General features: G+C 58.9%; 1 protein-coding gene across 1 annotated transcript in view; it reads left to right on the forward strand.

Moving 5' to 3' along the window:
• Positions 1-24,909, forward strand: part of TG (thyroglobulin) — a 183,715-nt gene that overhangs the window by 155,420 nt on the left and 3,386 nt on the right. The window contains exons 42-45 of the mRNA XM_036263690.1: positions 1,858-2,022; positions 2,972-3,139; positions 13,109-13,290; positions 16,552-16,659. Coding sequence (XP_036119583.1) covers positions 1,858-2,022; positions 2,972-3,139; positions 13,109-13,290; positions 16,552-16,659 — 623 coding nt within the window. The remainder of the gene's footprint in view (positions 1-1,857; positions 2,023-2,971; positions 3,140-13,108; positions 13,291-16,551; positions 16,660-24,909) is intronic.

The raw sequence follows: 24,909 nt of genomic DNA on the forward strand, positions 1-24,909 counted from the left end.
GCGGAGGACAGGAAGCCACGTATGCTGCCCCTCTGTTCTGGGTCCGTGGACCCGCCAGCCTGTTCTGAGCAGCTCGGCGCTCCAGACACGGTGTGGCTGTATTGGACCCACCCTGTGCTTCCTTCTCCCTCGGCCCTGACTCTGGCCTCGGGGTCTCTCCTTGGGCCTGACCGCAAAGGAGAAGTAACAGCGATCCTGGTGTCGCCCCCTGTCGCCAGGGACCTCCCAGGTGTATGTGGAAGGGAACTGGTGGTCCTGGCTTGGCCTTGGACCCGGCTGCCCGCCTTCAGATCCCCCTCTCCCGCCACTCACCACCCCTCTGTGCCTCAACCCCCTCATCGAAGAAACGAGGTGGCCGTGTGTCTGCCTCGTGGGAAGGTCATGAGGCTTAAGTACATTAATGGCTGGACAATGCCGAGGATGCGGATGCCGCCCCGTCGAGGTGGGCTCAGTGACATGTCGGCGTCTCACCCCAGAGGAGCCGCGTGGAGTCGGTGCCTGTGTCCAGGTGCCCCTGGAGGAAAAGGTGCTGAGTCGCCTGTGGCCATCATGTGAAGTTGGAAGTCAGGCCTGGAGCACAGGGTGTCCACGCTGTGCTGCCATTAGCTTCTGAGGTTTGGGTCCCTGACTCCTGTGGACAGGCCAGGGCCCTCTGCTGGCCCTTTTGGTGTCTGCTCTGACCAGCGCTGCCCTCGGGATGGCTGATCCCGTTGCAGTGCCTGCGCTCCATGCGAGGCCCTCAGTCCTGACTCTGAAGCCCAGAGGCTGCTGGCACCTGCCAGGGGCAGGGCTGGGGTGCACCCCCTTGTTCCAGGAGCAGTGTCCAGCTGGGCTCTCAGGAGGGTGGCATCTATCTGTTGCCCTTTTTGCATAATGGTGATAGGAATGGCCCAGTGAGCATGGGCACCTCACTTAATTTCCAGAATGCTGTCCTTAGCCTCAGTTCAGGGATCCTCTTAACAGCCCCGGGCAGGCACCCTCTGCAGTCCTAGTTCGTGCACGAGGAGCTGAGCTCTGCGTTCCTAGTATTTTGGGTTTTTGTTATGTGCAGCTCAAGGCAGGGCCTAGAATGGAAACACACACATGGAGTCGGCCAGTGCGACGCTCTCTTTACGCTGGAGGAAGAGGGTGCAGTTCAGCTTAAGGACACACCACGTTATTCTGGGTGTAAAAGTAGCCGTGACACGGTGCGGGGGTGGATGCGTGGCCCAGAGGTGGGCTGCCTGGACTGGGGGCCTGGCTCTGGCTCCCACCAGCTGTGTGATGTTGGGCAAGACACTGAACCTCTCTGTGCTTCATTTCCTCCTGAACCCGGCTCCCACCACCTACATTCTTAGAGAGGAAATGCTCCCAACAACCTGAAATTTTAAGAGAGTTAAAATGATTTTGCCGGTTCAGCTGACTTTCACAGTGACGGTTTCCATCGTCTTAAAGCCCAAGTCTGTTTTAATTGGGCCAGGAAAGCTTGCTGTTGAGGAGACCCAGGAGGTGGTAGTGGGGTGGGGTGCCCCCCTTTGCAAGGCCTCTTCCCAGCTCTGACCTTTGTCCCTGCTCAACCACCATCAGCCCTTTGCCTTAACAAGCAACCTCAGTTCATCGCAAGGACTGACGATCGCCCTGGCCAGTGCCCTCCCTCCATAGATGAGGAGACAGACTGAGGGAGGCATCTGGTCAAGATCACAGCCTGTTGATGGGATGGCGGTCAGTCCTCACCTCCCAGCTGCCTGTGGCACTTCTGGGAAGGGTCCTGGGACTGCTGAGTGGACGAGGGGTCAGAGACGGGTGTGCCCTGAGGTCTCTGGGCTGAGCAGGAGGACGGAGGACCGAGGCTACCGGCCAGTGTCTGCTCTTTTGCAGGGTGGCTCCGTGCTGTCCCCCGCTGCCGTCATCAGCCAGGAGAGGGCTCAGCAGCAGGCAGCTGCTTTGTCAAGTGAGATTGGCTGCCCCACCTCGCCCATCCAAGAAATGACATCCTGCCTCCGTCAGAAGCCCGCCAACGTCCTCAATGACGCCCAGACCAAGGTGGGCTCCCGCATGCAAGTTGGGAAGGGACATCGTCTGAATTTTTACAAGTAGGAAACTAAGCCTAGAAAGGTGGCCTGCCCCACCCGAGGCCACCCAGCAGGTTGATGACCAGCTTGCGCTAGCATGCACCCTCCCTGACCCCGGCGCTGTGCATGGGCCCAGCATGTATGGGACCAGTGTGGGGACTGGTAGCGGACAGACTCCTGTGCACCCGGGATTTTATCTGTAAAGTGGGAGTAAGGGCGTGGGCCTTGTAGAGAAGGAGAATGACACGCAGTGACCTGTGTGCAGGCGCTCGTCTGTTTGGGGACCGTGGTGGCACTCCTCAGGTCACAACGGCACATACTGAGTGTTACGATCACGCTGCAAAGGAGATGGGCCACCCTGCCCCTGAGGGAGGACAGCTGTGTGCTCCCTTCTGCTCCCTGCAGAGACCCCACCCACAGACTCTGGCTGGCCCTGACATGAACCAAGGGGACACTGGCAGGGATCATTGTGTCATCGGAGCTGGTGGCTCGATCCCTTTGGCAGCCAGCCTGTACTTACAGACCTGGAGTGGGTCTGAGCCTCGGCTCCCCCAGATGTGAGCTCATCGGATGGTGGCCAAGGCTGATACAGTTCCCTGTTATATCCGCCTTTGGCCACCACCGCCGGCTCGATCAACGTCTCCTCCTGCCCTACGCACACTCCTGGGCTCAGGTTTACCCCTCTTCCCTGCGGATGTTGTCACCTCACAGGGGGCTCTGGAAGGTCCCCCTGGGGACCAGCATTTCACAGAGCGAGCGCGATCACCTTCCGACCCCTGACTCTGTCACCGGGTGTCCTGCCTGCCTGCTGTCATGTTCATTATGATTAAGCAAAGCAGTACCACTGACCATTTCACCTCATTTCTTTAAACACGAGTAAAATCCGTGTAAACAACGCCATTTCTTTGCACCCGGTGCAGCTCCTGGCTGTGAGCGGCCCTTTCCACTACTGGGGACCTGTGGTCGACGGCCGGTACCTCCGAGAGGCCCCCGCCAGAGCGCTGCTGAGGGCCCCGAGGGCCACGGTCGATCTGCTCATCGGGACTTCTCAGGATGACGGGCTCATCAGCAGAGCAAAGGCCGTGAAGGTAGGTGGGGGAGGCCAAAGGGCCCCTGCTGGTGGGGCCCAGCCTCTGGTCCTCGAGGTCTGGCCTTGGTCAGAGTCATCGGCTCACTTGCTCATTGACAAAGCAATTGCTGAGTAGCTACTCTGTGTAAAGGCTCTGGAAGGCACGTGGGAGGTGGCCATGGCGCTCAGAAATAAGGCGTGTGCAGGGCGGTGAGCAGCATGGACGCGTCCACACCCACCAATGGCTTCTGTGACGGGATCACCGTGGGGAACAGCGCAGAGGCCAACCAGGAGCTCTGAAGCTTCAGGGTTCTGGACTGCAGACGCCCCTGTCCACTGAAGGGTGCTTGTCCCACAGAGGCTGGGAGGACAGGGAGGCGGATGATGGGGTGCTGCTTCCCAATCCTAGCAGGGAAACCCAAACAGCGGCCTTCCAAACCGGTTTTCTTACTGGGGGAAGCGGGTACCCTGCACCCGGGAAAGGGGCTTCGTGGGGTTTGTTGTCGACACAGCCGAGTGAGAGGGAATGAGTTGTGAGGTCATCTATCTGCCTGAACACACTTCCTGTGCTGAGCAGACATAGTCTCCCCTCAGTAGGATGTGGCTCACCCGAGGAAGCCACGCCCACTGCCAGCCCGCCAGCCCTCATAGCCACGCCCATGCCCAGCCCACCAGCCTTCCTAGCCATGCTCACCAGCCTTTCCTAGCCATGCCCACTTCCAACCCACCAGCCCTCCTAGCCACGCCCACGCCCAGCCCACCAGCCTTCCTAGCCACACCCACTTCGCACCTGCCGGCCCTCCTGGCCATCCACTCTTGGTGGCTAGCCTTCAGGTTGGCAAACCTGGAATGGCGGCCCCAGTGCATGGGACACAGTGAGGACACACACACTGAACGTGGGGCTCTATCAGACATAAGGCGGCAGAACGGAATTAAAAACCATGAAATTGTCCACCAGACTGGATCTCGCATCCCCTTGAATGATTCTACCCCCGTGGGCACTGTCTCGCCTGGGGGTCTACCTCATGGCGACAGAAGCACCCTTTTGACGTGATGTCCGTACAAGGGTATTGATCACGGCGTGAGTTATTGTGGCGAAACATCGGCAGCAACTCAAACGTCCTTTAACAGGGAGACGGCGGAATCGTTAAAATGCGCACAACCGTTACGTGTGTGCGTGGAGGAGAAGGGACTCGCTGCCTCCGTGCTCAGGAAGGCCCGACACGTGGTTAACAGGGAACAAGAACTCAGAGAGCAGAGAGCACAGAGCACAGAGCAGCGCGAAGCTCCTGTTCCACACACCGAGCTGCGTGATGATGCGTGTGTGACGTGAAAGGGTCATGGTGTGGACGGTCCACAGCAGGCCGTGGACACTGGCTGTCTCAGGAGGCTGGGCAGTGCGGCCGAGAATGTTATGAATTTAATGCTGCTGATACCACTACATGGACGTGTGTGTGTGATATATGACGCGTATGCATATATGATATAACAGTCTTCCATGAAATCATCCATCCCCACACGACCTTACGAACAGGAATCATTATCACTGTTCTTTGGAAGGGTCACTAGATCAGAGAGAAGACAGTTCAAATCCAGGGCTTCCCAGCTCCAGAGACATTCTCTTCTGTGACGGCGCTCGGGCACAGCCGGGCCTTCCCTCCCGGAGCTCACTGTTCACCGCGCGTGTGCTGGGCACTCGTGTGCACACACACACAGTGTCAGAGGGGCCGCTGTGTGCACAGGGCTTTGTAGCTCCACCCACCTTCTTGCCCCTCTGGACCCTAACACTGCGGTAGAGACTCATGAACCGTATTAAACACCCTTGTACTGAGCAAGAAACAGGTTTCCAGAGGTCAATGACTGTCCTGAGGTCATCTAGCTAGTCTGCAAAGCTAGGACACCTTGTTGGGTCCTCTGGCTCCCAACGAGGCACTTTGCCCAGAGCCCCACGTGTTCAACTCCAGAGCAGGGTGGTGACGGCGCTCGGACCGCAGATGCCCTACCGACGTGCCCGTGGTCCAGAGGAGCCCTCAGAGCCCTGCCCGGCACAGGCTGCAAGGGAGTGGTGTGGGCCAACCAGTAGACACTGGGCCACCCATGCCCTCCAGACCCAATATCAAATTTCCCATTTATTTCCAAACATCCTGCTCATTCAAGCCTCCCAGGTCACCTTCCTCACCTCAGCCTGCGCATGACCTGGGTTTAGAGTCGGGTTTGTGGGTTTCTCCACTCCCCGCCAGCAGGCTCCATCCACCTAGCCCACCTGCCATCAGCCCAGCAGAACCCAGGATGGTGCCTCCCTGAGGTCTGGATCCCCGTGACTCCTCCGGCGAGGACACAGCCCCGCCCCTCCCGCCCCTCCTGCCCCACCTCTGCTGAGAAGCAGGACATCACTTGCAGGGAATCGCCACATCCGCCCCGAAGGGGTGGCAAGCATGTTTTTGAGCACCCAGACCCATTTGTCTATCACGTGACACTTAACGAGGTCCCTCCCTCTGTGCCAGACCCTGGCTAAGTGTCCGGGGTGTTAAAGCAAACACATCTGCCCTCCAGGAGTTCACAGTCAGAAAAACAGATAGAAAGTGAGGAAAAGTGGATAACTAGAATTCCATTTGCTACACACTGTCTGGAGAGGTGGACACCCGACCGCAGGACCTCGAGGACAGTCGGGACGGGGTCGCTGCGCCCCCAGTGGTCCGGCCAGCATGAGGGACACAGTGATGAAGGAGCTGACCAGGACCTCATCCCCTTGCTGTCTGTCAACAGAGCAGGGCGAGTGCCCTTGACTGGAATCAGGAGCATCTGCATCCCTGGCGCCCGAGCCTCAGTTTCCCCATCCGTGGATATCCTCCTGTGGAGAGGATTCAGAGAACCACCGGTGTCTGGCAAACAGGATGTGCTCAGTGAATATTAGTTCTTCGCTTAATTCTTTAACTGTGCTATTATGGTTAGTGTTCTAAACTGTTGTCCCTGATCCAGAGAATTACCCAGAGACAGCAGGAGGGATGCACAGACCAGCTGATCCCTGAGTCACCTCCCCTGACGGAGACTGATCTTCCCAGCTGTGGCGTGCACACACACGCACGCTCACACGCACACACACGCACGTGCGCAGGCGCCTTTTCCTCATGCCAACCCCGCATCACTACCACTGGACCCCAACCCCCACACACGCGTGGTCCAGCTTCCTGCGGGCAGGCCCAGGAGGGACAGGACTTCTGCTCCGAGTGCAGCCTCTGGACCTACCTGTCACCCCAGCAGAGACCCACCGATTCCCAGGGACCAAAGAGGGTGGGTGGGAGGGCTTCCGTCAGTCCGTGAAGACCCTCACTCACCTGCCATCCCACCCAGCCGTGGCCCACCCAGGAGCCCTGGTGACGCCCACCAAGCCCGCGACATACCGGTGCAGCCTCAGGGCTGCCTGGCACTGGAGCAGCCCCGTCCTCGGAGAGTGAGCTTGTTTCTGAAGGAGCAGCGCTCCGCCGAAACCCTTCCTCAGCCGCCCGCCGTGGTGGGGTTTCTTCCCCGCCTCTCTCTCCCGCTTCCTAACTGGCAAAACCGACAGGCTGCCTGCGTTAGCGGGCGTGGACCTGCGCGAGCTGCAGCAGATCGGCTCGGGGATGCGCGGCTCTGCCTGCCCCTCCAAGCACCGGCAGCTTCAAGGTGGGAGGGAAATCCCAAGGCGCGTGTGGCCGCAGCCGGGGCCGGCGCTTGGCCAGGAGCTGGCCTCCTGCAGGAGCAGGTGGAGGGGCTCTGGGGGAGGGGGCGCCCGGCTGAGAGTTGAAAAGCAGCGCCTGGCAGCTCGAGCTGCTGGCACCAGCCCCAGCACGGGAAAAATCAAGCCTTTGGTGACAGCTTCTAGCCGAGGACCGAGCGGGAGTCCCAGCGAGTATGCGTGATTTCCTGAAGGGAGGCATCGCTGTGCCAGCTCCGTCGCTCAGAGGTGCGGGGGGCCGGGGTCAGAGTCTGAACCAGCCCAGGGCCTGAAATCCGAAAGTGGGACAAAGTTCCCGGCTTTAGCCAAACAGTTTGGGCAAGATGCTTAACCAGTGGAGCAGCTCCTACCCTTCACACGGCACAGGGAGAGCAGCCCTGCCTCTCCCGCACTGTCCGGAGAGGGCTCCGGGCCGAGGAGACAGTGCCCAGCCCTCGGGGCCCTCTCCGGGCCCTGGCTCTGGCCTTCCCGAGCGCACGGCGAACCCTGCGGCCAGGCCCTCGGAGCTGACCCTTCCGCACGTCACCTGGTCCAGTGATCCCCAGGGTCCTGCCAGGTGTGCTCATCACTCTCAGTTCAGAGAAAGCTGGGGATCAGGGAGATGGACTTGCCTCCCCTCCCCCCAAATAGGAAAAATTGCATTACTAGTGACTGCGTTTGTGAGTGATTGCATTGACTATTTACGAGATCGTATTTACCGTTGACAGAAGAAAGCGTGCCAGGCTGGGTTCTTTATTCCGCAGTCTTTCTTTCTTTCTGATTTTAAAGGGAACACTGTCAGGGGCCCCTGAGATTGTGGTGGGCCCTGGGCCCCAGGCCTGCTGTGTTGGAGAAGTGGGCCCCTTGTCCCTTAACCCCCACGAGAAGTAGTAGGAACAGGAGCCCCCCCATTAATTCGTGCATCTCATGCATATTGGTTAAGGGGCTCTCCTTGAGGCTCTGGGGACAGCTTTTGCCCAGCAGAGAAAGCTCCTGTCTTGTGGACATTGTGTTTTGTGAGAGAACATAGCTGTGGAAGCAAACACATTTTGAATTTCAGGTCTTGAAAAAAGTGCTCTCAAGAAAATGAAACGTAAGGGGAAGGCAAGTAATACAACGGAGGAAGGTCCTTCAGCAGAGAAGCCAGGGAGGTGACTGTGCACCGAGACCTGAGTGATGACAAGGGGCCAGCGATGGGGCCAGCTATGTGAAGAGCCAGTGCAAAGGCCCTGGGGCAGGGCTTGTCTGAGGGAAGGAGAAGTCCGGAGTGTTGGAAACCCCTGGAAAGTGGAGGCAGAAATGGGAGAGGATGTCGGACATGTTGGAAGGACATGTTGGATGAGATACCGACCACCATAAAAGTGACTTTATTCTACTAGCTGTGGGCAGATACTGGGATGTTTTAAGCTAGGAAGTGATTATATTGGTTTATCATTTGCACCCTAGCAGCTCTATGAAAAACTGACTCTGGAGGGGTAACAAGGACGGAGAGGCCAGATTACACTCGGTGCGAGGTCCCGGGAGCAAGCGCATAAGTTAAAGTAGGTAGAGACAGGATATCAGGGAGAAATAACCAGAGTTGAGCTAGATCTTGGATTGGCCGTTGGGCATATGAGTTGGGAGGTGCAGGGAGAAGTCAGAGCTGTAGACACAGGTTTGGAAGAAATCCAGGAAAATTTGATGTCACCAAAGCCAAGAAGAAAACTTCCGAGAGGAAGCCAAGGTCAAGCGTCGGATGTCATTGAAAACGGCATGAGATGAAGACAGTGATCTGGCTGCTGGACCTGACAGGATGTAGTCCGGGGATCTTGATAAGGGCCATTTCAGCTGAGCGAGGGGGCAGCTGAGCAGAGGCTGCGGCCAAGTGGGGAGTGAGGGTGGGGGCTCTGTGCTCCCCACTCTCTCCGCTGCCCCCCCATTGCCTGGACCCGTCCTCACGGGGACCTCTGCGCATCCACGGGCTGCTGTTCTGACGTGACCCTCTCTGGCCCACGGGCATCTGTGTCATGTTCATTTTAAGTACCAGTTGCTGGTCTACACTGGGTCTTTCTCGGGTGTCCATTCAATGAACAAATGGGTATTTGTGTCTCCATCTACCTCGGAGCTCTGGGGGGTTCTGGGGACATTCATCCATTCCTCTGTTTCCCTTTGGAGACTGCTCTGGCCCTTCTTCTTCTGAGACCTGGGATGTCCTGACCACTCTGCACACCTTGGAGAGTAACCAATGTGCAAGAACGAATTAAGGACCTTCTGCCTCCAAAACACCCCTCCCCCAAGCCCACCTGCCACAGTCAGCGTCGGCCCTTCTGCCCCGTGATGGGGAGGTGATGAGGCCGTGAGCCAGGAGAAGGCAGAAGAGCAGACGGGAGGGGGCTGGGGGCTGAGAGACTGTGGGGGGGAGTGGAAGGAGACTAGAGACGTCTCTTTCACATCAGGCGACTGAGCCCCGGGCTTAGTCACTGAGGACAGGGGTGGGAGGGAGGAATGTTCTGGAGATGAGCGAGAGCATGTGGCGGTGATGAAGTGGAACTGTGCCCATACTGGGTTTGAGGGACCCCGATCCCAGGAGGCGAGAGACGGGGATACGCAGGTCCGCGGTTCTGGCCGGAGAGAGACGGAGGCACCATTAGCTCACAGGTCGTTACTGAGGCCGAGGGAGGAGACGTGCCACCTCGAGGGCAGGGTGGCAGCTGGGGTCTCAGCATTTAACAGTGTTTTGAAAGGGAAATGACAGCAGACGCTGGTTTTAGAGACAGAGCAGTTTAGAGAAAAGAATGTGGGGGGACGGTTGTGTCGGGGGGGAGGGAGCAGAGCGGAGTGGCTGGGTGGGTCCCCGCAGCCATCAGTGACCTGAGGGGTGGGGGTGGGGCAGATGGCAGTGGGTGAGGGGTACATGGACCTGCTTTCTGAGTCCAGACCCTGGGCTGGGCATGCAGAGGCGGGAAGCCAGACAGAGACCCCGCTTGGGGAACCTTCCCTCTTCTTGGACCGAGGGAAGGCTCACTGGCCCAGGAAAAGGGACAGGATTTGAGCAGCGCCCTGGACGGGGGTTCCCTGAGTAGCAGAGGGCCTTGCCGCTGTGGGCAGAGCCCCGAGGAGCACGCGGGGGGTAGCAGCACCGTGGGACTGAGGTGGCAAGAGAGGGCGCCGCAGGAGGCAGCGGCTGCTGGGGTCCTTGCTGGGCCCGCAGAGCTGGGGGCACCGACGCAGGCCACCAGGCAGATGGCCCTCTCTCTGCCCTGCACGTACAGCCCTGCCTCTGGCGGCCGCGAACCCCCAGGGAGGACCCTTCTCCTGCCCCTCCTGAGGCACACGCTGGGCAAGGGCCACGCCAGCCGCTCCGCCATTTCGACCCTCCCCATCCAGACCCCAGTTCCCGTCCTGCCCTGCTGGTCTGGTCTGTGCCACAGTCCTCATCACCACCGAGCTTTCTATGCTACAAAGATTTGTCAGGTGTCGCCAGTCCCCCCCATCTCGATGCGAGGCCCCCAGAGGGCAGAGAACGTAGCCTGTATTGTCCCCCGCTGGGTCCCAGATGCCCAGAGCGGCCCCTGGCAGGTGCCAGCACTCGGTAGAAGAGTGTTGACTGACTAGTGAATGGGAGATGAAGACCCTGGAGGGGGATTTCTCATCGTGTCTGTCACAGGGGAGACGGACACGGGGCATTTACTTTGAATAACTGACGACCAGAGTGGAAGGACAGTCGTGTTTACTGCCGCCCACGTGTGAGCCACTTGCGAACCGCTGATTCACCGGACTCTGATGTCCAGGCACAGACAGGAATGGTCGCTGAACGAATTTACTGATGGACGGTGACTCTTCCGAGGTCATCGCCGGAGCCGGGGTGAACCTGGGTCTCTCACATGCCAGTCACGCTCCGTCCACTAGGCCACGGGCCTTTCGGCCGCAGTGAGACCCTCCACCATCTCTGAATGGGTCCGAGGGCCTGTCACTTTCCCGGGGGAGATAGGAATGTCAGTCCTTTAAAAACCACACATGAGGGACGTGCCAACTCCGGTCAGCCTCAGGGAAGCCCGCCTGCACCAGCCTGCCCGGGGCGGCCCTCACTGTAATGACAGCGTGTGAAAGTCAGCGGCGGTCACGTGGTGGCCCCGTCCCTCCTGCTGACTCTGATCAAACCAGAGACGCATCTGTGTCTCCGTCCTTGCCAGGAACAGAGAGCTCTGGGCGCTCCTGAAATCGGGCCCCTTAATGTCCTGGGGCCCCTGGGGCTTGGGATTTGAACCCGAGAGGTTCGACTGTGGACGTCCACCGGCAGCCTCTAGCCTGTATCACCTCCACGAAGGTCAGCGTCTCCTCCACGCGTCTCACACATCTTCACTGAGCACCTGCTGGGTGCCGGCACCGCCCTGAGCGCGGCCTGCCCCTCTGCCCCAGGGTAGTTCTGGCAGGGACGGCACAGGCTCCAGGGCGCCCGGGAGCCCCCGCCTCACCTGGGGACGCGCTCATGGTATCATGTCTATTGACCATGTGCCCAGAACTGCACCAAACCTACAGGTGCACGTTTCACTGGACTGTGGCAGTAGTTCTCTGCCGTTATTTTGATATTTGAGAGAAACACACCTGTTAAATGTTTGGTAATAATTAGAGCTATGAAAATGATTACTAATGCCATTTTTTGGTTATGCAATATTCCAAAACTTAGAAAAAAGACAGAGAATAATATGATGCAGCCCCCCCCCCAAACTATCGGTAGGTTGTAAAGATTACAGGTGAGCATTTTCAAAGAGACTAGAAAGGAGACAGTGGGAATTATCAGATGTATTATGTATGGAAAGAGCCATGCGCACGAACATTATTCATGAATGTATGTCAGGTGTGTCTGTATGTGTTACATGTCTTTCTTACCAGAGAGCATGGTAAAACATATTTGAAAGTCTCTGATATAATGAATACCGTGTATTCATTATTCAGATTTAGCAAATATTAATATCTTGGCATATTTTCTTCAGATCTTTTCCCGAGAAATACACGTTATAGATAGAGTGGAAATGAAACCCTGTCTGCATGCCTCTTCCTGTCCTTCCCTCGTGTCTCCTGAAGCCCGTGGACACACCTTTGATCACCCATCCCACCGGCTGGCCCGGCCTCTCGTGGGGAGCCCGGCTAAGGCAGCCCACCGAGGACAGGCTGAAAGCATGTCAGCCAGGAGGTATTGCTGACCGATCAAATGTCCTCCTCGATTCTGGTCACAGGTCCTGCGTGCTTGGGGATGCGTAGAGAGACCATTTAAACGCGCCAGGGTGTCCTGACAAGCATATTTCGCTGTGGATGTGAAGCCTAGAAATACGTAAACACTCATCGTAGGATCAGACAAGGGCCGAGGGGTCTGGACCTCACACTCCAGTGGCATCTCTGACGCTGCTGCCCCTGCCCCTCGTCTTCAGAAATGAGGACGCTGCGTCCTGGGCGCAGGAAATGGCCCCCCAAGTCCCCCCAGGACAGACAAGAGGGATGTGGGGACAAGAAGGAAGGCAGAGAGAAAGAGGAGGGACAAAGGGAGAGAGAGAGAAAGGAAGGAAGGAAGCATGGAGGGAAGGGGGGGAGGAAGGAGAGAAAAAGGCATTTCCATGTGGACACATCCCCAGAGAGCTGTTGTCCCGACGGTCCTACAGAAAGAGCCCAACCCTGTCCCTCTCGCGCGGCTCTGTTCTTGTCACAGCCCCTGGCCCCTGCTGGACTGGGCAGTATTTGCTTATTTTCCATCCACACCCACCGGAACACGAGGCCCACGGGAGCAGGGAGCTTGATCCGCGCCCACGGCTGTTCTCCGAGGCCAGGCGCGCCGTGGGCCCTGGATGAAGAGTTTGTCGCTGTGACAATGTTCAGAAAGCGATCCCGTGTTGAATGGTGGAGTCTGAATGACCTGAAGGCAGCTGTCCCCAAGGTGACAACGAGCAGTCAGGTGAAGTGGGTCAAGCACAGGTGTCTGGCCTGTTGTCAGCTTGCGGTGGGGACTCACGGACACGGAGCACGTGCCGAGAGCCCGCACGCTTCGCCCGCGCCGCCCGTCTGTCCCGCGCAGCCCTGCACGGACGGCCCTCCCGAGTCAGCACAGGCACGGCCGCTGGCTCGGGGCACACGGCCAGAGCTGGCAGTGCTGGGCCTCAAACCCAAGGGGTCTGCTCCTGGCACCCCGGGCTCCGTGCCCTGTCCCGCTGTTGCCCAGAGAGAAAATTCTAGAGCAAGGGTCTGCGGAATACGGACTCAGGCTTTCGGAATCTGACTGGGGGATTTTCATCGCGCGCCCCCTCTCTCTCTCTCTTTTTAAAGCAATTTGAGGAAAGTCAAGGCCGGACCAGTAGCAAAACAGCCTTTTACCGGGCACTACAGAACTCTCTGGGCGGCGCGGATGGGGACGCGGGCGTGCTGGCCGCCGCCACGTGGTACTACTCCCTGGAGCACTCGGCCGATGACTACGCCTCCTTCTCCCGGGCCCTGGAGAACGCCACCCGGTAAGCGCGCCAGCACCGGTTCTGCTGCTGCCCTTGGCCAAGACGATGCTCGGGTGCGGGACCTGCTATGTGCCCTTTCCTGGGCATCACGCAGTCCGTCTGCAGCCAGGGCGACTGCCGCAGTGGGAGGGGTGAGGGCTGACCCCACTCTTCCTGGGCATCACGCAGTCCGTCTGCAGCCGGGGTGACTGCCGCAGTGGGAGGGGTGAGGGCTGACCCCACTCTTCCTGGGCATCACGCAGTCCGTCTGCAGCCGGGGTGACTGCCGCTGTGGGAGAGGTGAGGGCTGACCCCACTCTTCCTGGGCATCACGCAGTCCGTCTGCAGCCGGGGTGACTGCCGCTGTGGGAGAGGTGAGGGCTGACCCCACTCTTCCTGGGCATCACGCAGTCCGTCTGCAGCCGGGGTGACTGCCGCAGTGGGAGGGGTGAGGGCTGACCCCACTCTTCCTGGGCATCACGCAGTCCGTCTGCAGCCGGGGTGACTGCCGCTGTGGGAGAGGTGAGGGCTGACCCCACTCTTCCTGGGCATCACGCAGTCCGTCTGCAGCCAGGGCGACTGCCGCAGTGGGAGGGGTGAGGGCTGACCCCACTCTTCCTGGGCATCACGCAGTCCGTCTGCAGCCGGGGTGACTGCCGCAGTGGGAGAGGTGAGGGCTGACCCCACTCTTCCTCGGCAGTGTGCTCTCACGCCTTCGGGGGCACAGACAGTGCCTGCTGGGGGCACCTGTTGGGTGCCCCCCCCCCCTGCCAAAGAGCAGCTGTGCAGCAGATGCTGATGGGGAGCCTGCTGTGCTCAGCCCGGCAGAGGCCTCCAGGGGCCGCACCCTGGCTGCCTGTGGGAACAGTGGGGGAACGTTCACGGGCAGGCACGGGCCCCGTGAGCATCCGTATTTTTCACAGTTAGAGCCCCAGGCGACTCTGCTGTGCCACCAGACGTCCCCGGCACGTGGGGAGGGCCGCCCCCCCCCCGGGAAGGTTTGTACCTGATGTCACACTCCAGACAGGTGCCCGTGCAGCCCTGTCCCTAGGGCGCGGGTCCTACACTCCCTGCTGTTTCTTGTCTGTCCAGCTCATTGCCTCAGGCTTTCCTCCCTCAGGAAGTCAGACCCCGACTGACCCACCCCAAGAGCGGTGAACAGGTGCCCCCGACCCACCCCGGGGTGTACCGTCCCCAGCGCGTCTCTCTCTCTCAGCACCGCCCGCACCCCTGCACCTCTCCGACCCGGCCTGACTCCCAGTCCGCGGTGGGCTCTCTGGGGCCGAGGACGGGTCGTGTATGAGCACCAGCTGGTGCCCGAGAGGTGCGTTTTGAACGGAGTGAAGACAGCCAGGGTTCGGGTTCTCTGCCTGCAGAGGCCTGGGGCCCAGAACAGCGAGGGCTCCAGCCCTCCCCCCACAGCCTCCGCGTGCGGCTGTCTCCCGGCAGGCCCTCGGGGAAGCCCGCACGTGGCCGGGGGTCTCAGCGTCCCGTAGCCACCGCCGGCCCTCTCCTCAGGGGCCCGCCCTGGCCTTTGCTCTTTGTCCCTGGGCACAGAGCCGATGCCGAGGTCCAGCGGCCCGTGCTGAACCCGACTCTGTCGGGAAGGGATGGACTGTTGAGACCCACTGCCCAGCGTGGTCTCTCCACCCGCATCTGCAGCTTCCAAGTGCAGGGTCATTAGCGCAGAATAAAACTTCATTTGCCCACGGGGTCATGGGCACCAGTCAGGGTTTAATTTTCTCCTTAGTGGAGGGCTCAGCTTTAAACCAGACAACACACCGCGACTCCCGGAGGCTCAGCCTCACAGGGACCCTGCTGTCCCTGTCCTGGACCGGGCACAGACATCCAAGTCCTGGACCTGGAGAGGCTCACCCCGTCAGGACGGGCTCGGATCCGTGCGGCAGACACAGCTCAGGGCAGGATTCAGAAACCGCTGTTTCCGTCCGTGTGCCTTTGACTGGCTTTGAAGATAATTTGTACACAAGCAAGAGCTGAGGTCGAGGGAGGACAGGCAACCAAGGAAGGCTTCCTGTGGAGGCGACTCCAGTCTCCCCTTAGCTCTGGCCCTCTTTCTCTTCCGGCCAGACTTGGGCAATGGGGAGCCTCCCCGCTGCCCATCTCCTTGGCAGGGTGTGGCCCCAGCACAGCCAGGGCGTGGCACTGCGTAGGTCTCCATCCCCGTCCTGCTCTCCGCTCGTCAGGGACCGTCCTGCTCACGGCTCGTCAGGGACCGTGCGACGCAGCACACCACCTCCATCGCCCTTCCAGACCCTCACTGCCAGCCCCACCCTCCCTTGGCGCCTTTCCCGTAGACACGGGGACTGCCCTACGGACCCGCTAAGGGGTGGTGGCCCTCCTCACTGAGGGACTTTCATGGGCCTTCTCAGATTCGATCGTTACATCTCTGCAGGGTGGGGCCCATGGGCCCCGTTTCTCAGCTCAGGAGATGGAGAGTCAGGAGATGCAGGAGGGGCTGGATGGAGCTCAGAGCCTGGGGGCCGCAGGCCAGCTGAGGTCGCCCGGTTCCAGCCAGGCAGCCCCCCTTCAGCACCCAGCTCTGCCCTACCCCACTCAGGGCCCACTGCGCTGAGCGGGGGCTTCTGAAATCTATTCGCGTCACGCCAAGGGGCAGCAGGTGGGACACTTGTCCGCCTCCGCACCGTTGACATTTAGACTGGAACATTCTTTCTGGGGAGGGTCGTCCTGTGTATTGTAGAATGTCTAGCAATCTCCCTCCCTGGCCTCAGCCTACCAGATGCCACTAGAAACCTTTCCACCTCCAGCTGTGACAACCAAAAATGTCCCCAGACATTGCTGAATGTCCCCGGGGTGAGGGTGGTCCAGCTGAGAGGTACCGGTACAGGTGTCACATGCATGACGCATCCTGAGCTCTCTGTCTTTTGAAACGCACAATTCTTTTACGTTCTGCTCCATAATATGCTCTATTTATTTTACCGTAAAATGTTTTGCTTCCAAATCTGTAAGTGACATGGATGTTCTGGGAAGATGTTTGTCTCACAAGCCTCTCGAGCCTAAGGCGCATCACCATGGACACCAGCATGGGGTCCTGCCCGGCCATAAAGCAGACTGGCCCAGGTGCCGTGTCCCTGGCCACTCCAGTGAGCCATCTGGGGAATTCCAGGAGGGTGCACACTGTCATGCTGCCTGTGCAGAGGGCTTGGCGGCCACGGGACCATTGCCCGGGAGAAGCCTTTGCCCGACACACTTGTCTACAGAGCTGTGCATCACTAGACCCCTCCTCTGTCCTCCTTTTACCAGGGACTACTTTATCACCTGCCCCGTGATCGACCTGGCCAGCCGATGGGCAGCGAGGGCCCGAGGAAACGTGTTTATGTACCACGCTCCCCAAAGCTACGGCCACAGCAGGTAAGGGGGTGTTGGCAAATGAAGGGAGTCTAGTGGGAGGTCCCTGTTGCTTCTGCGTCTGTGATCTGAAGGAGGGCAGGACCTGACTCAATGATGTGGGACTCGTCCCTTCACCTCTGTGAGCCTCAGTTTCATCATCTGAAAAATGGGTATAATAGTAACCGCCACCTTATTTCACAGTGTTGTAGGAAGGGCAAGTGAAATACAAGCTGCAGAAGGTGCCCTGGAATTGCAGTGTGAGCCATGAATGGACTGATCCGGCGGAGGCTTTAATCCTGCACGCTTGTGCCTCTGAAAACGGAGCACCCAGCTTAACGTAAAAAACGACTTTCCACGGAGTAAAAGCGTGTCTGGTCCAGCAAACGAAACACACACACACACAATGCTTTGTTTACACCTACTTTATGCACCCTTCTTAATTCCAGAGTAGGTTTAATGTACCTGATAATAAAATTTCAGATGCAATGAAATGATCAAAACAGAAAAGGAAAATAGGAGGTAGAAGGAAAAGAAAACGCACAGTAAGGGAAGGGCCGCCGTGGGCGCGGAACGTAGCCCTGCGCTCTCGGAAGCCAAAGGAAAGCCTGGGAAATAGAGAAGGGAGGAACTGAGGTTGGGTTCATAGCTCCGTCCGCTAAGCCACGCCAGCCCTGTAGTTCACAGCCACAGACAAGCATGTCAGGGCCGGAGTGCGGACGATGCCAGAATCGGGTAGTTTGATCTGACCCGAGAGTGGGAGCCAGGATGCCGTAAGGAACACGCCTGTTTCCTGGGTGACAGGGTGGCGGTCAGGCCCACCACGCACTGGCTGTGCAACCTCGGGCAGGCTCCTTTGCCTCTCTGATGCTCAGTATCCTCATCTACAAAACGAGGCCAGTACTTGCCAAAGTATCCAGCTCATCACAGGCATTAACCTGAGTTATTCTGCAACAGTACGAAGTGAACATACGTAATTTCCCGTTGCAAATGGCAACATCCCTATAGTAGGCTGAGCAATGGCCACCCAGAGATACAGGCCCTCACCCCTGGAACTCCTGTTACCTTATGAGAAAAAAGGGGCTTTTCAAATGTGATTAAGTTAAGGATCTTGACCTGGAAAGACTCTCCCGGGTCATCCTGCCGGGCCCGGGAGGCAGTCACCAGAGTCCTTAGCACAGAGGCAGGGCGAGCAGCCAGCCGTGGGAGGAGACCACATGACCACAGGGGCAGAGACAGGGACGCTCCCCAGGGTGAGGCTCCCCAGGGCTGGAAGAGCCAGAGATGCCTGTTCCGGAGCCCCCAGAGGGAGCGCGGCCTGCTGACACCTTGACTTCCACCCTGTGGAACTGACTTTGGAGTTCTGGCTTCCAATCCAGTCCCTGGGCTCCATGGGGATCGATTTTGCCATCTGCAAAATGGGATTAGAGGGTGAGGGGGGCACGAGCACTGATGCCTCCCTGGGCCCCGTAGCCCCGCACCCAGGCCCACGGAGGAGGGCCAGGTGGGGGGCCCGAGCCCCCTGCCCCACCCTCGCTATCTCGTAGCTGAGCCTCGAGGGCAATGTCAAGGTCGTGCCCTTTAGAGAGGCCTAAGAGCAGTGGGCCCAGTCACCCTTAGGTGCCGTCTAACTGTCTCACCATCATTTCGGGGGGAAGAGGCATTCAGAGCCCCCAAACCATTTCACAGGCAGTGATGGTGGCAGGTGCCCAGAGGCCGGACGTGTCCTGGTCAGACAGGGACTCCCCGCCGACCACCTTGGCTGACACCCCCTCTGACTCTTATTACTAGCTCAGTGACCTAGGCATGCCACCCTCCTTGGTGACTCAGTTTCTCCATCTGCAAAATGGGAATATGAGCAGTCGTCCCTGCCTCAGAGGGTGGCTGTGGCCATCACTTTGCACAGCGGATGGGCCTGGCGAGCCCTGAGCGCGTCAGCTTCATTGTTCTGTCCACCAGCTGTCTGTCTGTCTCCTCTCCCCACAGTACAGCCGGGCCACCTCTGTCATAGGTGCTGGAAGGCATGAATGAATCACGGAAACGGATTTAATTTGCTGGCAAGTGCATCTCCCCCTGCCCGGGGGCTCACGCGTCTCATTGACTCCCGGCTCAAATCCACACACTTGGAGCCTGGGTGCGCCTCGCGTTCCCAGCCATCTGTCCTGGGCTCCGTTTCTGGGCGCGCACATCAGCTCTCCTGGCATTGCCAGGGGACAGAGCACAGTACATCACCACGTTGTCACTGACTGCTGCTCATGAATCACAGACGAGACGGCCCCGTGACGGTGCACCTGGGTGATCGATGGGGTTTTTGTCCCTGAAACTGAGGGACGGACCCTGTGAGGAAAGACTTGACTGACATTGAATGGGGGCGGGGTGGAGCCCTTGGGGTCAGAAGCCTACTCAGCTCCGTGGAGGATGTTGGCGCACTCTTTAATTTTGGGAGAAGTGGCCCAGGACAGTGGAAGAACACACTTTTTGAGGTTAATGCCATCTCTCCCACTTATGAGTCCTTGTCATCGGAGCAGGTCCCTGTGCCTCGACGTTCGAACCTGTGAAGTGGGTGTAGTTGCACCTGATCACAGTGTGAGGATTCACGTGAGTGGGTGCTCAACCCCCGGCACGTCATAGCTGTTCAGGAGTGGTTATTTGCCTTTAAGGAAAAATAAGGCCCTGAGAAGAAAAAACAGCTTAAAATGACTAAAGAGACAGTCACAGGACATCTTCCCAAATTGTCCCAGCCCCGGAAAACAGCCATAAATTCTAGACAGAAGGTTTGTGCGCACCGCATTCCAGACAGCTCTGTGCATTCCAGGGCCTTTCCGCGTTTCAGATCCAAAACATCATCTTTCTAGTTGACTGTCGTGGTGAGTTTGTTAGAATTCAAACCAAAGAAAACACGGAGGATTCTTGAATTGGGTCCATGGGTCTGGCTACATCCTGTGCGATTAACAAGATTATTTCCCAGTAAAGATAGAAATAAGTCCTTTCCTGAAACTGACCACTCCGATCCCGTGACCCAGAGAGGCTCGGGGGGTGCGTCCTCTTCGGCACAGACGCGGCGAGTATTTGCCGATGGCCGTCCCTGTCCAGATTCTCTTCCAGATCCTCGAGGTGCAGGAAGCCCTGGGCCTCCGGGAGCTAGCACTGCAGTCGGGGAGCGGGGCGATGCGTGGCTAGGGACCGGGTGCACAGAATGGACAGCACCAAGGAGCTGCCCTGGAGTCAGAGGGGAAAGTCTTGGCGTATCCGAGGGTGATGAAGGAGGCCAGCCCTGGAGTCTCCTGAAGAGAAGGAAAGTGGTTGGGGATTCGGCGGGGAAAGGACAGGGTGTTGTGGGAGTTTGTAAGCAACGGCAGGCAAAAAGGTTCACAGCCTGCCCGTTGGTCTTTTCTTTCACATTCAAAACAGCTCTCGCCCTGGCCGGTTTGGCTCAGCGGTTAGAGCATCGGCCCGCGGACCAGAGAGTCCTGGGTTCGGTTCCCGCGAAGGGCACGTACCTCGGTTGCAGTTCGTCCCCGGCCCCGGTTGGGGTCGTGTGCATGGCGACCAGTCGATGTGTCTCTCTCATGTCGATGTTTCTCTCTTTCTCCTGCCCCCTCTCTCCCTCCTGCTCTATCTGAAGATAAATGCAAAAATGTCCTCGGGTGAGGATAAAAACAAAAACAAAAACACAGCTCTCTAAAAGCCAAGGTATTTTTTTAATAGAATGTGAAATAGGAACCCTGTTGTCCCAGACAATGATCAGTTAGCTAATCAGGAAATCCAGTTCAAATGGGGACTCATGGAAAACGGATGAGACAGGTCCGTAGGCAGACATTTCATTTGAACCCTCAGCGTGGAAACGTGTCCAGTTGCCACTGTTTCCGCGGAGGGTCCGAGCCCATGCCGGGTCCGAGCCCGCTCAGGGTCCAGGCTCGCGCAGGGTCCGAGCCCGCGCAGGGTCCAGGCTCACTCAGGGTCCAGGCTCGCGCAGGGTCTGAGCCCACGCAGGGTCCGAGCCCGTGCAGGGTCCGAGCTCAGGCAGGCAATGCCCTTTAGAGTCCCTCTCGGGGTTTTCTCACAAAACCGTGAGCACAGTGCATGTTCTGTGGCCGCCACTTGGGCTTCCTTGGAAGTGGGCCACCCACACGTGCTGTGATTAAGCGCTGTGATCACAGTGACACACACCACGGGCATAGACAGGTCGGAGACAAACACGGGTGGCCATGGTAAACACAGAGCCTCCTGGTGAGAGCAGATGCTTCAGGCCAGGACCGTCCAGCCCTTTCGGAGCCACGGGGACCACGCTTCGGCTCCAGGGAGAGGTTCAGGTGAGCCCAGCGAGTCCACGGAGGCTTCCCGGCGCCGCCACCCACGACGTCACCAGCGGAGCCGGGCTTCAGCGCGTGACGGAAATGTCGCAAGCGTCACACTTGGCCCCGGGGTGGTACCGTGTCATTTGAAGTAAATGGAGATCTCCCTTTCTGAAGAATCGTACCGCAGATCCTGTTGTCCGCGACTTCATGGGCAGAGTGTGAACTTTTGGACGTTGGATGTGTCCAACCTCTGTGCGCAAGGGATTTAACAAAACCTCACCCCTCAAACTAAAAGCCTGGGAAGCAGGGGGATTTTCATTCCTCTTCCTTCCCCAATTTCCTCGGGAGGAAGTTATCTAGAGATGCCAGCTAGAGATAAGGGGAACATGTTTTATGGGAACGAGGTCAGCGAACTTCCTCCTCCAGACAGAACAACAGGGTACGAAGTCTCTGGAACAGCAGGCTCTCAGATCAGTCCAGTTAGATGGGCTGGAGCAAGGGGACTTTCTGACGCATAAACCTCTTGAACCCTTATCCTTAGAAGAACCACCTTCGTAATGCGAGAAAGATCCCACCCGCGCTCTCTCCTCACCTCGGGGAGAGCCCAGCTCAAGCCACCTGCCCAGCTCAGTTCATCAGCATGGCCGAGGTCACGTGCATTCCTTTGGGGACACCATCTCAGCCCCCAGTGTCCCTGAATGAGGTCCCTTGTGCCGGAAGCAGAGGTCCGGTCAGGAGCGGGGACGGCGCATGGTGTCTGCAGCGTGGCTGCTGGCCTTTGGCCCTGGACTGTGGCGGGGCCTCGCCGCACGCCCGCACCAGCGCGAGGAGAGGCGCATGGCGTGGCTGCCGGGTGAGGTAGGGGGCGTCACAGGAAAGAACCAGCCTCTGTCTCTTCTGGACAACCACAGCGACCCTGCCATCTGTCCCTCCGACCTTTCTCCTCCCTCCGCTCCAGGGCCGGTCTTGCTGGCCTGCTTAGCAGCGGCCGATGTCCCCCACCCCCTCTCAGGGGCCCTTGGTTCCTCTGGCCTCAACTCTACCCTCTCAGAACCGGGACCAGAGGACCTTAGCGGGCACGGAATTCTGTGGTTTTCCTGACATTCCAATGTCACCTTGCAGCGCCATGCATTTCTTGGTGCAGACAGGAGGCCCCAAGTGTTGGGGGCTCTGTTAGCTGTCCTAGTGGCTCCCATGCCGCCACCCCCACCCAGTCCCACCTCCCTGCCCCCGTCTCCCTACGGGCACAGAACCACTCCACGCCGTCACACCCACCCTCCGCCCCTGGCTAACCCCACCCGTCAAGGGTCAGGGCCGTGCCTGCGGTATTTCCCACACTCTCTTCGTTCCCTTGCCTGGGGCAGCGGTGCCACTTTGCTCCTCCTCTCCTGGTGCTTTGCAGGTGTTCTGTCTGTCTGTCTGTCAGCCATGCAGCGCACGCATTCTGTTGTTTAACGCTGACTTCTTTGCACTTCCTGCTGGTGTGAGCCCCATGCCCGCCTGGCTGACGGGCCTTTCCCCAGCGCCCGCTCAGAGCGTGGCACTCGGTAAGCGCCTGCCATCCTGAGTTTGCCACCAGCCTCAGTGACCCACCTCCACATCCTGGAACAGCACAGCCGTCATCCCTCCAGCCGTGCTGGCGGTTTCCCACGGTCTGGCTCAGGGTCGTGTCACCAGCATGGGCGGCAGTGCATGTCAGACAGGGGCTCCGCTCACCCCTCTCCGTGGGCATCTGATGGGACCGCGTGGGAGACGGAAGAGGGGTGATCGGACCCGTTTGCACATAGGAAACCCGAGGCCCAGACAGTGAGCAGTGGGAGTGGGGTTTGGGTTGAGCCCGCTCAGCCTAGGCAGGGAGCATCCCCGGGCCCCACAGCCACACACGGCAAGGAGACGGTCCAGACCTGGCCTGAGCCCAGGGCCAGCAACTGTCAGATTTGGGAGAATTTGACTGAAGTCCTATGACCAAAGACAGCAAATGACAACTAAAAGCTAAATAAAGCAGCAGGACCCCTCACTGATGTGCCTGCCGTGGGCTTGTGTGTCTGGTGACCAGTGATCAAACCCAGCACAGAGCAGAGACCAACGCAATGTGCCCAGACCGTCCGCCCCAGACTCCAACCACGCAGCTGTGAGTTTCCCCTTTACCTTGGCGGGCCCTGGTGTGTCCTCTCCTTCCTCCTCCTGCTGAGGCTCTATCCAGATCCCCTCCTCGTCCCCCAGAGGGTCCAGCGACTCTGTTGGGGCTCAGACGCGCCGAAGGCTCGGTCCTGCGGTCCCAGATGCCGTCACCCGAGGTTCCCACGTCGGCCCCTCCTCCAGATGTCTGCCTTAAACTGCTCAAAATAACTCCAGCATCCTGATAAAGATCAGCCCCGCTAAGGAAAAAACAAAGCAGAAATCCTCGAACACAGCAGGCCCTCAGACGAAACGCATCCGACAGGCTGGAAGGCCAGGCCTTGCCCCCGAGGCAGGGCCCGGGGGTCTCCTGGGGTCACGGGCAGCCAGGGGCTGGCCCCGGCTTGCTCCAGGTCACCAGGCCCATGTGCATGTCTGTCCCCAGCAGCGTGTTCCATGACATCATCTTGGTCACTTGAAACTGTGGCAGGAGTATTGGCACCATGGAAATTGGCAAATGCAGCTGCTGGACACCCACCAGCCGCCGTTGGCACGGACCTTCTGGCGAACGTGACAGGAGCTATACCAGCTCGCCCGGGAGAGGCTCATACACAGTCTCGCACATTTCACATATACCACCCGGGACTCGTGGTCTCCCGAAACCCTGTAAGGGACCCCCCGGTTAAAGATCACCCCCCCCCCTTTCTTAAGCCTTCAGGTGTTTTCTCGCAGGGACAATGGGAAGGTACATGGGCCCATGAGCCAGAAGCTGGGCCAGAGATTTGAAATATCTTATTGTAAAACCTCATTTAGTGATTCCCAGGACATCTGTCCACTGGGCACTGCCCTGTGCACCGGACAGATGAGACTCAGTGGTGCCCACAGTACCTGGTCAGAGCTGCCGCTGTCACCTCAGGGCAGCGGGTCGCATCGGGAGGGACAGAACCGGGCCACCTGCACTTACTTGCAAGACCCCCTGCACTGCATCTTGTTCTGATCTTGGTGCCAGCCCTGCCACGTGGGCGCTCAGATACCCATGCCACCGACGCGGAGCGGGGAGTCCAGGGGCGCAAGTAACTGGCCAGAGGTCACCCAGCTTGAGAGTGGAGTCCAGCCCCCGGGCCCTTGGGTTGGCGTCCGGCGTCCTGCCTCCGGCAGTGCTCCAGATCCGACTCTGCCGTCCAGCTTCCCGCGTGTCTCGGGGCATCGGGACGCCTCTGCGGACCTTGTCTTCCTTCTCTGAAAAGTTAGAGGCTGGCCCTTGAGATACGCTGGAGCCGACGGCAAGTCGGACACAGCCTTCGCACAGACCGCATCAATTTCGGCCCCAAGTGCAAGTTCACGGGGGTCCCAACACCTCCCTCAGGTGGATCATTCACTCGGGAGACGCACAGACCTCACGGACGGCTGCTCTCATGCTGACGGTTGTCACGGGGACGGACACGGGGACGGGTCAGCCGGAGGAACAGGCAGAGCTCCGAGCCCGGGGCTTCGACGCGAAGCTCCATCGTCCTCTCCTGCAGAGTCAGGAGGGGGGACCCTCTCGGCGTTGACGTGTGACAACACACACTGAGTCCTGCCAGCCAGGGAGACTCACCTGGACTGGGGTTCAGAGGTTTTACTGGGGCCTCGTTTCGTAGGCATAACTGGGGGGTTGATTGAGGCCCATGGGGTTCATCCCAGCCTCCAAGTTGACTATTCTGTGTGAGCCAGATCCCCCGTCCTGTCACATGGCTGGTCCTTTGGCATGGCCAGCCCCGCCCTACCACTGGGATGTGTCCACATTTACCAGACGACCCAGCATGGCCAGCCTGCACCCTGAACAAAGACACTCCTGTCAGGTATGACATCGGTGACC

The sequence above is a fragment of the Molossus molossus genome, unplaced genomic scaffold, assembly GCF_014108415.1.
Source record: "Molossus molossus isolate mMolMol1 unplaced genomic scaffold, mMolMol1.p scaffold_m16_p_16, whole genome shotgun sequence".
Lineage (NCBI taxonomy): Eukaryota > Metazoa > Chordata > Mammalia > Chiroptera > Molossidae > Molossus > Molossus molossus.